Genomic DNA, 13,178 nt, shown 5'->3' on the forward strand with positions numbered 1-13,178 from the left:
GGGACAGGGTTTGCAGGGGCTGGACCAGGCCGGCCCAGCAACCTGCCTCCGGCCTGGAGGGGGCTCAGGTGTGCCGGTCTGAGGGGACGAGGAGCTGGGACTGGCTTGGCCTGAGGGCCGGGGGTCTGGGGAGACAGGGCAGGCTAGGGGTGCTTACAAGGACCAACGGAAGGAGCTACGAACTGGAGGGACACAGAGGGAGGGCACCAGCTGCCCCAAGCCCACCCTGCCCCGGCCTCTTCGCCTGCCTCCTGCCCAGCCCCCGCCCTACCCCAGCTCAGGCTGAACCCCGTCCCTGTCCACCGCTGCCCCTTCCAGCACCCTCTGCCCATCCCCAGGCCCACCACTGCCCCTGCCATTTCCTGCACCTGTTGTCCAACTCCTGAACAAGGCGGTCCCAGCTCCAGGCCGGCCTCAGCCCAGCCCGTGCCCCAGACCCCTCCCGCACCCCAACTCCTGTCCCCAGCCCAGCCCCAGTCCCGACGCCTGCCCCCGCCCTTGCTCTCCCTCCCCCCCACCCCCTCCCCCCAGCTGCTTTCCTACAAGTCACGGGGGCTGGTTTGCTTTGGCAGCCTCTCTGCCGCCAGCAGCAATGACCTCTGGAGCTGGGAAGTCCTAGACGGGGGCGGGGGGTGGGGACCTGGCCCGGAAAAAGCAGCACTGAGTGCTGAGGCCCAGGCCAAGTGGCCGGAAGTGTCCAGAGGCAGATACACACTGTTCCGCATCAGACGCTCTTGGCCAGCAGCCAAGAGTCATCCACGTCACACCCCAGGGCCAGATAAACACCCAGACACACAAGGATCACCAGCAGACACCTGCCTGTGGACAGCCATGCCCTCAAACACAGTCAGACCACAGCTGCTCACGCCAGATGGGCCGTCCCTGTACAATCGGACCCACCCGCTCACCCCTCGCACCCCCTGTACTCACAGCCACAGCCTCCCACAGGGGGCCACAATGGGGCAGCCTTGGCACTGCCCAGCCCCTAGCCTCTCCTCCTCTCTCTCCATTCATGGCCCTCTCTCTCCTTCCCTCATCACCCGCGCTGACACCGGCTACCAGTCTGCTTCCCTGGCTCCTGCTGGCTCCCTCGAAACTCTTGGTCCCCGCTGAGCTAATGACTCCCCAGACCCCAACACATTCATCAAGTACCAAGTGGCCGCACCCGCTGAGCCTTCAGGCAGGCGCTGAGCCTGAGACACTGCCACCATCGTATCCCCGAATGTGTGTGGAAAGGCCCTGCTGCCTGCCCTGGAGGGCCGGGCCCCAGGAAAACTGAGGCTCCTGGATCTGGAGGGGGTGTAGAAGGTGACTGGGCTCACGAGAGAGACTATGAAGCAAGTCCAAGAATCTTTATTTCATGAACAAAACTACTTGTGTAAAGAGAGACGAGGCTGAATGGGCCCCTTTCGATGTGGCCACAATCCAAGGCTGGTGAGAGACGGCGGGTTGGGCTGGGGCGAGAGTGCATCACAGGGAGAGGAGACCCCAGGTCCAGCCAGAGGAAGCAGGAGGGGAAATGTCGCTGGGGGTCGGAGTGGGTCCCAGAACCCCCCGTCCCAAGCTGTTCCAGCCCATCATAACCCTCACCGGGCGGGGAGGGGGCAGAGAGGGGCTGGGCCCCAGGAGTGCGTGTCCAAAGCGGCCAATGTGTGCAAATCAGCAAGAAAGAGGGGTGCAGAGCCGCTGCCCCCACCTCACCGCCCCCTCCCAAACAGGCAGCAGAAGCAGGCATGGGGGCAGCGGCAGTATTGCTTTACCCATCATGCACGGCGCGGGCGGGTGATGGGGCAGGAGGAAGAGGCTGGATTCCGGGTGTGAGCCAAGCCCCCTGCCCTCTCCCACCCTGGAGGCTCCGTTGGCAGAACTTTGAGGCTTGTGGAGGCCCAGGAATGGCCAACCCCCATTGGGGGTAGGCTGTGCCCGGATGTTCCCCGTTAGGGCTGGCTCTTCCTTGAGGCGGAGCCCAGGGCCTAAAGGTGAGGGAGACACAAGGCATCAGGCACCTAATGGCTGACACCTCCCAGGCCCTCCAGCCCCTGCCTGCCCAGCCCACCTTACCGGGGCTATTCGGCCACCTGGACGCCCGTACAGTTCTCTTTGCTTTCTGAGGTGATGGCCAGGTATTCCGAGCTGTGGGGGCAAAGGTCAGAGGTACAGCAACCCCACCGTCAGTCTGGCCCACCCCCCGGAGGCCAAGGAGGGCTGAGGTCTCTGTCCCAGGTGCACAGGGCTCCAGTCAGAGAGAAGAGGGGGCTGGCTGCCTGGATCCCAGGGATCCTAAAGAAGCCCAGGCTGGGGCTTGGAGTCCTGAATGTGAGGGAGGAGGTATCTGGGGGGTTAGACTCCTGGGTTCTAGCTGGGAAAGGGGTTGAGGGCCTGGAGTCTGAGTCTGAGGGAGCAGGGACTGGGAGGTTCAAGGGCTAGGGCCTGGAGTCCTGTATCTTTGGGGCAGAGGATGCTGGCCCCAAACCCTGGGTCCTGACAGAAGTGGGGGCTGAGAGTCTGAGGGGGGAGGGGCTGGGACCTCATCCCATCTCTGACACCAAATGGTCCCCTCTGGGGAGGACCGGCAGATGGCGCCCTGGGCTGCTCCCCTGCCCACCTCCCCACTCAGCTCATGCTCCCCTCTGGGAAGCGCTGGCTGTCCTGGGCCGCCTCTCCCCCTCCTCAGCGACCCCACTCACGCGTTCTCCTGTGCAGCAGCCTCCGTGGCAGCGGCAATCTTCTTGTAGCAGTAAACCATCTCTGCCACGAACCATATGGTCAACACCACGATGAGCAAGTACATCATGATCTCAGACACGATGGACGCCATGTCTCTGTTGGCTGCAGGGGCCAGGCAGGGTCAGGTGGCAGCCTGAGTGTGCCTTGAGCCTGCTGTGCAAGCTTGGGCAAGTGGCTTGACCTCCCTGGTCCTGGTCTGCAAATGAGGCCAGGCTGCTTCCCTAGAGCCATCGTTGTCACTGTGATTCTCAATAACCAGCCTTGGACGGGCTTCGGGATCACCCTCAATCTGCCTCCCTGTATAACTCGAGGGTCCTCTGTGTCATTCAGGTGGTTGTAGGTGCCCGAGAGCTGTAGCTCTACAAGGAGAACACTCAGGTTCAAATCCTGGCTCTACCACTTGCCAGCTGTGTGACCTTGGGCAAGTGACTCAACCTCTCTGAGTCTCAGTTTCCCCATCTATAAAAAGCGGAGGGCTTCCCTGGTGGAGCAGTCGTTAAGAATCCACCTACCAATACAGGGGACACGGGTTCGATCCCTGGTGCAGGAAGATCCCACATGACGTGGAGCAACTAAGCCCACGTGCCACAACTACTGAGTCTGCAATCTAGAGCCCGAGAGCCACAACTACTGAAGCCCGCGCGCCTAGAGCCTGTGCTCCACAATGAGAGAAGCCACTGCAATGAGAAGCCCACGCACCGCAACGAAGAGTAGCCCCCACTTGCCGCAACTAGAGAGAGCCTGAGCGCAGCAACGAAGACCCCACGCGGCCAAAAATAAATAAATAAAATAAAATCCCCAAATAAAAATAACAACAACAAAAAATGATTTTAAAAAGTTGATAATCACAATATCTCTTTCATGGGAGTGTTGTGAGAATTAAACAAGCTCTAAAAATCCTTAGAATAGTACTTGACATATACATAGCACTTGATACATGTTTACTATTATTAATATTATTACTGTTATTATTGGGGCAGTACAGCACAGTAGTTAAGAGCAGGGGCTCTGAGACCAGACTGTCAGGGTTCAAATCTTATCTCTGCCTCTTACTAGCTGTGTGACCTCAGGCAAATGACTCCACCTCTCTGGGCCTCTATTCTCCTTCTGTAAAATAAGGATGATAATACTCATGCCTTCTCACAGGGTTGCTGGGAAGAGAAAACGAGTTAACATCTGTAACATGCACGGATGTGCCCACAGTCAGCATCGCGTAAGTGTTGGCTATTCGCTGACGTTTTCTGGAAACCCTCTATCCTTTCCGCAGCCCTGGCTCTTGGCAACACCAGCTTCCTTTCATTGAGCCTAAATCTAAACTGTAAAGGGAGCGCGTTCAGCCAGGGGACCGGAGCGGAAGGCCACTGTGGCGTCCTCGGCCGGATTTCGCAGGTGTCCACTCCTCATCCCTGGTCCCCTCCTTCTGGATGGTCAGGATCTCATTTTCCCCGCTGTTCCCATGTGGTCTCCCTCCCCTGGGAGTGTTGTCTTTCTGCTGCTACACCCGGTGCAGATGGCACCAATGTTTTCTGGACCACAGGGAAGGGGGGGTGCAGGGCTGGATGCTTCTCCCCTGCTTCCCTGCAAGAGGAGCTGGGGACAGGGTTCCACACCTCAACTGTTTGTTCGTTCTTTCACTCCAAAGATACCATGAGTGTGTCCCATGCGGTGAATGCATGCTCTCAGCCAGGCTCTGTGCTAAATTCTTTACCTGAGCATCTCTCTGACTCTTTGAAACAACCCCAAGGATAGAGACAGTCCAGGCTTCCCACGTCAGCTGACCTCCGGAAGCACACTGAGTTGAATACATGCTGGATAAAGCTCAATCATTGGAATTCTCGCCCCTGCTCCTGGAACTCAATGCCCAGACGGATTTAGGCAATCTGGTATCTCCTGCCCTCCCAATCGGGTTAGGACAGTGACAGGTATGGCTCTGTAGCCCATTTGCAGGACAAGCTCACTGAGGCCCAGAGAGGGCAAAGTGCTGGGCAAGGATGCACAGCCAGGACTGCACTCAGAGTTAGGATTCAACCCTAAGTGTAACCGACTGTAGGGTCCAAGCTCTTATCTGCTCTGGAAAGCTTCCCCAGCCAAAGAGAAACTTGGAAATGGCTGGGATATGTCCAGTGCAGTCTCCATGGACCCACACAGACATCTCAGGAGGTGGGACTCCTCCACTTTACAGATGAGGAACCGAGGCAGAGGGGTCACAGTGAGGGGCAGAGGCACCTTCTCTAGGGAGACCTCTGATTTCTTCAGAAACCCCAAATCTTCTGAGAGCTTCACCTGCCTTCCCACACAGGCAGCCACCAGATCTGAAGCCCAGCCTGCACCTTTGCAGGCCGGATGTCTCGCCAGCCTCAGCGACTGCTTCACCTCAACACCTGCTCCCTTCATACTGGGTGTGTCCAAATAGAATTAGCCGGTTTGTCCCCAGCTGCCAGCCCCATCCCTGGTGGGGGGCCCCCAAGTGCTTCCTACCATCTTCTGCACCCCTGCCAGGTCAGTGAAGGTCTCACCACCAGCGCCCACTGCCCCTCATTTGGAAATGACTCAGTTCATTGCTGAGGGGTCATTACCAGGAGGCAATACAGACTGATGGGTAATGTTGAAACTGCAGTAAGACAGTGGATTACAATAAAAAAAGAATATAGCATGGCCAGTGATGCTAACAATACAATAATATCACGGGGAATAAAAAAAATACTGTAGAGTGATATGTAATGTTAAAAGTAGCAATGCTGGGACTTTCTTGGTGGCGCAGTGGTTGAGAGTCCGCCTGCAATGCAGGGGACACGGGTTCGTGCCCCGGTCCGGGAAGATCCAACACGCCGTGGAGCAGCTGGGCCCATGAGCCATGGCCGCTGAGCCTGTGCGTCCGGAGCCTGTGCTCCGCAACGGGAGAGGCCATAACAGTGAGAGGCCCGCGTATCGCCAAAAAAAAAAAAAAAAAAAAGCAATGCTGGGACTTTCCTGGTGGCGCAGTGGTTAAGAATCCACCTGCCAATGCAGGGGACACGGGTTCAAGCCCTGGTCCAAGAAGATCCCGCATGCTGCGAAGCAGCTAAGCCCATGCACCACAACTACCGAGCCTGCACTCTAGAGCCTGCCAGCCACAACTACTGAGCCCACGTGCCACAACTAGTGAGACCTGCGCGCCTAGAGCCCGTGCTCTGCAGCAGGAGAAGCCACCACGATGAGAAGTCCACACACCACAACAAGGAGTAGCCCCTGCCCACCACAACTAGAGGAAGCCCGTGCATGGCACTGAAGACCCAACGCAGCCAAAAATAAATAAATTTATAAAATAAAATAAACTTAAAAAAATATATCAATGCTACAGTATGTTGTCACTTTGGCAGCACATATACTAAAACTGGAATGACACAGAGAAGATTAGCATGGCCCCTGTGCAAGGATGACACGCAAATTCATGAAGTGTTCCATATTTTTTGGCAGCCGTAATAACTAATGACAAATTCATGGCTAGTGATATATAAAATAAAATTTTCTTTAAAAAAATACTACAGTATGATTGGTGATGATATATGCCAAGGAAAAATTTTCAATACTACAATATGATTGATAATATTTTAGAATACTATAGCATGGTGGCTAACGATAAAAATGTGATAATATGGTTGATAAAAATACTCTGGTATGATGGATTATGATAAAAAGTTATACGTCTGCTAGTGTGAAACAGTATAGCATATAGTAGAATATAAAATACTACACTACAGTGAGTAATGTTAAAAAAGCAGTACCGTAATGTGGTGGATAAAAAATACTGGGGTATGGTGGAGGATGCAGAAAATACAGGCTCTGGGAAGATAACAGAAGGAGTTCTACGTTACTTAAATATAAGAACACAGGCTCTGGGGGACTTCCCTGGTGGTCCAGTAGTTAAGACTCTGTGCTCCCAATGCAGGGGCCCCGGGTTCCATCCCTGGTCAGGGATCTAGATCCCTCATGCCAGAACAAAGAACCCGCATGCCACAACTAAAAAAAAAAAAGAACCCACATGCCGCAACAAAGATCCTGCACGCAGCAATGAAGATCCCACGTGCCACAACTAAGACCCAGCGCAGCCAAATAAATAAATAAATATTTTTCAAAAGAACACAGGCTCTGGGAGGCAGTGTAATGTGGTAGATAACGTTAAAAAACTGAGACTCTACTAGGTCACGGGTGTGCGTGAGCCCAGCCTCCACCATGCAGGTGAGGACGGCATTGTGAGCAAGGGCTGAGCCACAGGGTGGAAAGAACCTGGATGCCTGAAGGGCATCGTGGAGCCTCCCCACCGCCTGACCCTTCACCTCAACACAGATTTGAGAGACAGGACTGACAGAGATTTTGTTAAGCCACAGTATTTGGGGTGTCTTTGTTACAGCTGTCTCCCCAACTCATGAGGGCAGGGCTCCATCATCTACATCCACGGGTGACTGCCCACCAGCATACTGACCTATGCCAAAGAGTTGCTCAGACGTGTCTCCTGAATTGAATTCTGCTGGATCACTTTGACAATACACTTAAAAACGCTAATTATCGGGGCTTCCCTGGTGGCGCAGTGGTTGAGGGTCCGCCTGCCGATGCAGGGGACGCGGGTTCGTGACCCGGTCTGGGAGGATCCCGCGTGCCGCGGAGCGGCTGGGCCCGTGAGCCATGGCCGCTGAGCCTGCGCGTCCGGAGCCTGTGCTCCGCAATGGGAGAGGCCACAACAGTGAGAGGCCCGCGTGCCGCAAAAAAAAAAAAAAAAAAAATGCTAACTAACAAAAGAAACCCACAGGCTCTGGCTGACAGAGTATAGTGAATCATGCCAAGAACAGAAACAACAGTCACGCGGGCTTGGCTGGGTTCAAATCCAGGTCCCAGCTCTGTGACCTTGGCCATGTAATCTTGTCTCCCTGAGCCTCTATTTCCCCATCTGTAAAATGGGGATAGGAAGAGCCTCTACCCCACAGGGTGGGTGGGAGGATTCAATGATGGACTCCATGTAAGGCGCTAAAGCCAGCACCCCTCTCAAGGAAGGGTGGGCCAATGCACATTGCCCGTGATAATGTGTATGCACTGCAGGCCCCTCGGGACTCACGTGCCCTGCTCTTTGGTGGCCCAAAGTCTGGGATACCTCCCTGACTCTCTAAGCCAATGGGCCATAGGGCCCTGGAAAATTCCAATTTACACCCAATCAGAAGATAGTTCAGGAAAGGGGTTCAAGGCAGCTGAAGCCAAAATGATGAAATGGTTCAACAACACCTTTTATCTCTGCTGCTCGGTGTGGGCCCAGACCTGCAGCCTTGGCCTCGCCTGAGAGCTTACTGGAGATGAAATCCTGGGCCCAACCAGATCTGCTAAGTCAGGATTGGCACATCAGCAAGACTGCCAAGTGGTTCGTGCACACAGTCAAAGACGACGAGCACTGCTCTAGGAGACGCTCTCCTATCTCCTGCGCCACGTGACAGAGGGAGGCAGGACTGAGGCTACTTGACATCAGACTCACCACCACCATTGCCCCCGTGCGCTGAGGCCCTGCTGTGACAGACACGCCAGCAACCGACACCCAGCAACTCGCTCAGTCCTCACCAGCTCCCTGGGACGTAAGAATGGCTCCAACAACACCAGGAGAGGCAGATACTGTTATCATCCTGTTCGCTACAGGACGATCCTTCGGCTCAGAGACAGGGAGGCACCCGCCTGGAGGTCACACAGCGCAGGTGGCAGAGCTGAGTTATGCGCCCAGCACTTCCACGGGACAGGCCCGCTGTGACCTCCCCGTGGCTGAAGGGAAATCGAGGCCAGAGCTGGACTCCAGGAAGGACGTGTTACTCCCCGCCCCCGCTGCCCAGGCGTGGAGCCAACCCGTCCCCTACTCGCCATCTGTCCCTCCATCTGGCTGCCCATGGGCCTGACTCACCTTTGTTCACCACCTCAAGGTGGATCTTCTTGACGACGCTGGTGTTGTGCTCGTAGTTGTCGAAGAAGAGCAGACGGTACACGTGGCACTCGTAGTCGCCCGAGTGGTTGTAGGTGACGTTGGTGATGAAGATGGACAGGTCCTGCAGGTCCTTGGTACCCCGGCTGCCATTCCACACCACACGGCCCTCAAAGCGCTCATCCTCCTCCAGCTGCAGCACCTCGTTCTCATAGCGCAGGATCTGGGGGCAGTGGGGGCGGGGTCACCGCTGGGCCACATCCCCCACCAAGACCTCTATTCTGTCCCGAGCCCTGACACACACGCATGCTGACACATGCGTTCCTCAGTTATCCGCCCAAGCCCCCACACGGCATTCCTGGCCTTCATTCTCTACCATTCTTCCCCGGCCCCCCCAGACACGCTCCCCAGGCGGGGAGAGAGGCAGCCTGACGCCGGCTGCTGTAGACCCCAATTCTCCAGCAGGCCCTCAAAGTTTATGGCGCCCCCTCATATGTAATTCAAACTACACGGAGCGAAAAGGAGGTCAAAAAAGTTCTGTTTCCTTCTATGACGACCATCTGAGACATTTTTGCTCGTACTAAATAATGGCAATGACACTGATTCGGTGCCAGGTGCAGGAACTCAATCAATTCTCATGCAAACCTCAGAGCTAGAGACCACCTGCCCCCCATCTTTACAGAGGCAGAAACGGAGGTTCAGAGAGGCTCAATGACTTGCCCAAGGTCACCAGCCGGTCACGGTGGAGCTGGAATTTGGATCCAGGTCATCAGTAATAGCACATTATTGCAAACAACCAACCAACCCCTACCGGAACCCTGCCCCCGCCAACTCCCACACAGACGCCCACCCTCCACCACCCTGCCAGGCTCCCACACACCTTGACAAACTCCTCTGTGCCCTTCTGGCGGAAGGTCCACTCCGTGAAGGTCTCGGCAGTGGTCTCGCTGCGGCGCTTGCAGGAGATGCACAGAATTTTGAAGGTCATCCCATACACGGCCTCGGTCTCTGAGTCCACCTCCACACAGCCTCCCCAGGCTGAGGACACTGCGGGGACAGCAGGCTCAGGTCGAGCCAGGGCACCCATCACCCTTGGCAATGCCAGGCTCGCTGGCTGTTAGCTCTCGGGCCCCTCGGAAACCATCTGTTTCCCCTCAATAATGATCAGGAATGGCCAGAAGCAGGTGCTGAGCCTGGCCCTGCCACCTGCTACGTGCCCTTGGCAAGTCCCTCATCCTCTCTGAGCTTCAGTTTCCCTCTGTGAATGGTGAGGGAATCGATCGTCTTTGCTTCTGGAGGTTGCTGGGCAGGTTCTTTAGGGTAGGTAAGGTCGCAAGGGGTCTGGCACACAGGACACCCCCAATTAACAGGGCTGTTACTGTGGTCAGTAGCTCAGAGTCTTTGCTACCCAAGTACCCCCTCTTCAGAAGGCCACTTGCCCAAAATACTGCAGCGTGTAGGCGGTGGGAACAGATTTCCAGCTGTGCTAGAAGTTCAAGGTGGCGGTGTCAGTTCTACCATTATTGCTCTGTAAGACCAGCCAGCCCCAGAGAAATGGGTTGGGAGAAGGCAAGGCCTGAGAAGGAGGTGGGCACGGGAACCAGGGTAAACCCACACTCCAGCCCTGCTCCCCAGTCCCATAAGTTCCTGTCGTCCACCCCCACCCCAAGCTTCTGCCTCAGCCCCCTCTGCTCCCAGGCTCCTCACTTCCTGAAGCCAATCCCACCTCCTATTAGCTTCTCAAAACTCTCAGAGCGCTTTCCTGCGCCAGGGCCTTTGCACCCTCACCGGATTCCAGTCCGTTTGAGTCCCTCCACATTCTTACCTGCCACCTCCTTCCTGCTCACTAGCTAATGCTCTGTCTCTCCAGCTCTGAGGCTTTTCCTTTGTCCCTGATTCTTTCTGCTGTTAATCTTGGGGTTTTCTGCCCTCCTGCTCTGCTGTCTCTTTCCATCTCCCTGAACGCCTCTGTCTTTGTCTCCCCCTCTTTCTCTCTCTTAGGGGTCTCTCTAAAGGTCCCACCACTTTGTGTCCTTTTCCCAGGCTCAGACACGCTCTCCTGGCCTCTCGCTCTCTGACTCCACCTCTCTCTGTCCTTTTTAAACTCCATCTCTTCCTGTGTCTACCTGTGTCTCCATCTCCTTCTGCCTCGCTCAAGTTTTTCCTCTCTCGACCTCTCCGATTCTTAACTCTCTCTCCTCAGTCTCTCTCAGGCACCCTCTGCACCCCTCTCTCTTGGCTCCCCCCTTACTTCCATCTCTCCAGTCTCCCAGCGGAGCGCTCAGGAGTTCTTCTGTGTCTCTCGCCCCTTCCTTCCGTCTCCATCTCTCCCAGTCTCTCCTCTCCGTCCCAATCTCCGGGCGCCGCCTCCACCCCCGTCCCAACCCCCACCTCCCGCGGCTGTGGGTGTCACATTGCAGCCTGCGGGGCTCCGGGAGCAGCTGACTCCGCGTTTCCTCGCCCCCGGCTGGGCGCCCGCAGCCACCAACCTGTGCCAGCCCGGCCCCCGCCAGCTCGCGCCCACCCGCACCTCCGCGCCCTCCGGAACCCCGCTGCCCGCGCGCACAACTTCTGAAGAGGACTTAGCCGGGCCGGGGGATGGGGTGAGGGCGGCCCCCGCCAGCGGCCGGGAGCCCAACGCGCGAATCCCGCCGCCCGGCCAGTGCTCCAGCTGTGCCCCCCGCCGCGCGCGCCCCCAGCGCACTCACCCAGTGCCGCGCCGACCACGAAGGCCAGCAGTGTCCCCATGGCTGCGCTGCGCACGCTGCGCCGCCCTCCCGGGCCGCCGGTATTAACAGCGGGGCGAGAGGCGGCGGGACCCGGCGGCGGTCAGAATGTCCCCGAGAGCGCGCGGGCGCAGCAGCTGCGGCTCTGGGACCGGCGAGGGGGGGAGGAGGGGGGGCGCGGCCCCCCCGCTCCGGTTACCGCCGGGGGCCCAGCCCCGGAGCCCGGTGTCCGGGCATCCCCGCCGCCGCGCGGGCGGCGGCCGCTGCTCGGGCTGTTACGCTGGCGCGCGCAGCCGAACACATTCGCCAGGTGCGCGGACCCCGGCCCCGCTCCTGCTCCGGCGCGCCTGGGCGCGGGCAGCGGTCTCCTGCGCACTGCAGCGGCGGCGGCGGCGGCGGCGGCCACGGGAGGGAGGAGGGAGAGGGAGAGGGAGGAGGGAAAGGGAGGAGGGAGAGGGAGAGGGAGAGGGAGGGGGCGGGATGAATCACCGCTGGGGGAGGGCGCGGCTGCCCAGCCTTTGCCGCAGCGGCCCGGGAGTCGCCCGCTGCACCGGCCTCTCCCGGTGGCGCAGGGACCGCGGCTTCGGGCGTGGGGCGCGTGGTCTGGTTGTCCGACCCCTCCAGACTCCGGGGAGCCCCAGTGTTGGAGTCTGGGAGAGGTCACCCTCAGAGTTAGAAGAGGGTTTGGAGAGCGGTTTGAGGGCAGAGCTTCGGACTTCAAATTATGGAGGTCATCCCCATGGGATCTCGAGGGGAACTTGGCTGGGACCTCCAAGTGACCTTCCCCTCAGACCCCTGGCACTCCGGCCTGGAGGTCACTGTGTGGGAACCCAAGTGGGCATGGGGTGGGGGTGTCAGGCTAGGGCTACCCATAATACTCCAGACCCCTCTCAAGCAGGATGGGCACCCTGGATCCAAACCAGAAAGTCGGCTCTGGGGATTTGAGGTGCCATGTTTCAAGAGGAAGGCCCTTCAAGATCCCGCTACCCTCTTTTGTCTCTGACGTCATCTTCTACTCCCCTCTCCAGGCCACTCCCCGCTGCTGTCCAGGTCCCTGCTGTCCCCAATACACCAAGCTCATTCCCACCTCAGAGCCTTCACCCTTGCTCACCTCTGCTTGGGCCACTCTCCCCTTAGGTGACCAAGGGGCTCACTTCCTCTCCTCCGGCAGCTCTCGGCTCTAATGTCACCTTCATCAGGCCCTCTGTCCACTCAGGACAAACTACCTCCGCAGTCCCTTACTTGACCTCATTTACTAGTTTTGTTTTGTTTCTTTTCTACAGCAGTTGTCACTACCTGACATTATACTCTTCTTTATATAGTTTTTCTCCATTCACTGCTTGTCCCTCCAACCCTGGAAAACAAGCTCCCGCAGGGTGAGGACACTGTCCTGTGCACCACTGCGTCTCCAGCACCTTCCACTGTGCCTGTCACACTGTAAGTACTCAATAAATATTCGTCAAATGAATAAATAACCGCCAAGCACAGAGCCCTTCTGGTACGCTGGATTCACTTCTACCTCCTCAAACATTTACTGCACTTCTATTATTAATCTGCATTTTACAGACAGGGAAACTGAGGCTGAGAGAGGGCCACTCCCTTGCCTAGGGTCATGCAGCTGGTTTCAGGTGGATCTGGAATCCTGCCAGGCGATGGCAGGGGGCTTGTCTGCTAAATGGAGAGGATGAGGGGGGAGGCTCCGTCAAGACCAGGGTGGGAGACTTTTGGCTGAGGGTTGCTCCTCAGGTCCTAACCTCCAGTTCTGGGTGGGGTGAAGTTCCAGAATCTCCCCCCTG

General features: G+C 57.2%; 1 protein-coding gene and 1 non-coding gene across 2 annotated transcripts; one reads left to right on the plus strand and one right to left on the minus strand.

Annotated features, from left to right (window-relative positions):
- Window positions 1-1,338: 1,338 nt before the first annotated feature.
- On the minus strand, window positions 1,339-11,530 carry SCN1B (sodium voltage-gated channel beta subunit 1). Its single transcript, XM_065899451.1, has 6 exons — window positions 11,365-11,530; window positions 9,537-9,703; window positions 8,639-8,879; window positions 2,688-2,829; window positions 2,062-2,133; window positions 1,339-1,973 (listed from the first exon to the last, which is right to left on the minus strand). Exons 1-5 carry the CDS (start codon window positions 11,402-11,404, stop codon window positions 2,067-2,069), a joined length of 657 nt encoding a protein of 218 aa, XP_065755523.1. The 5' UTR covers window positions 11,405-11,530; the 3' UTR covers window positions 1,339-1,973; window positions 2,062-2,066.
- On the plus strand, window positions 6,071-6,177 carry LOC136141594 (U6 spliceosomal RNA). Its single transcript, XR_010657766.1, has one exon. It is a non-coding gene; the product is annotated as a U6 spliceosomal RNA (small nuclear RNA).
- Window positions 11,531-13,178: the final 1,648 nt, after the last annotated feature.

Source organism: Phocoena phocoena, chromosome 20, assembly GCF_963924675.1.
Source record: "Phocoena phocoena chromosome 20, mPhoPho1.1, whole genome shotgun sequence".
Lineage (NCBI taxonomy): Eukaryota > Metazoa > Chordata > Mammalia > Artiodactyla > Phocoenidae > Phocoena > Phocoena phocoena.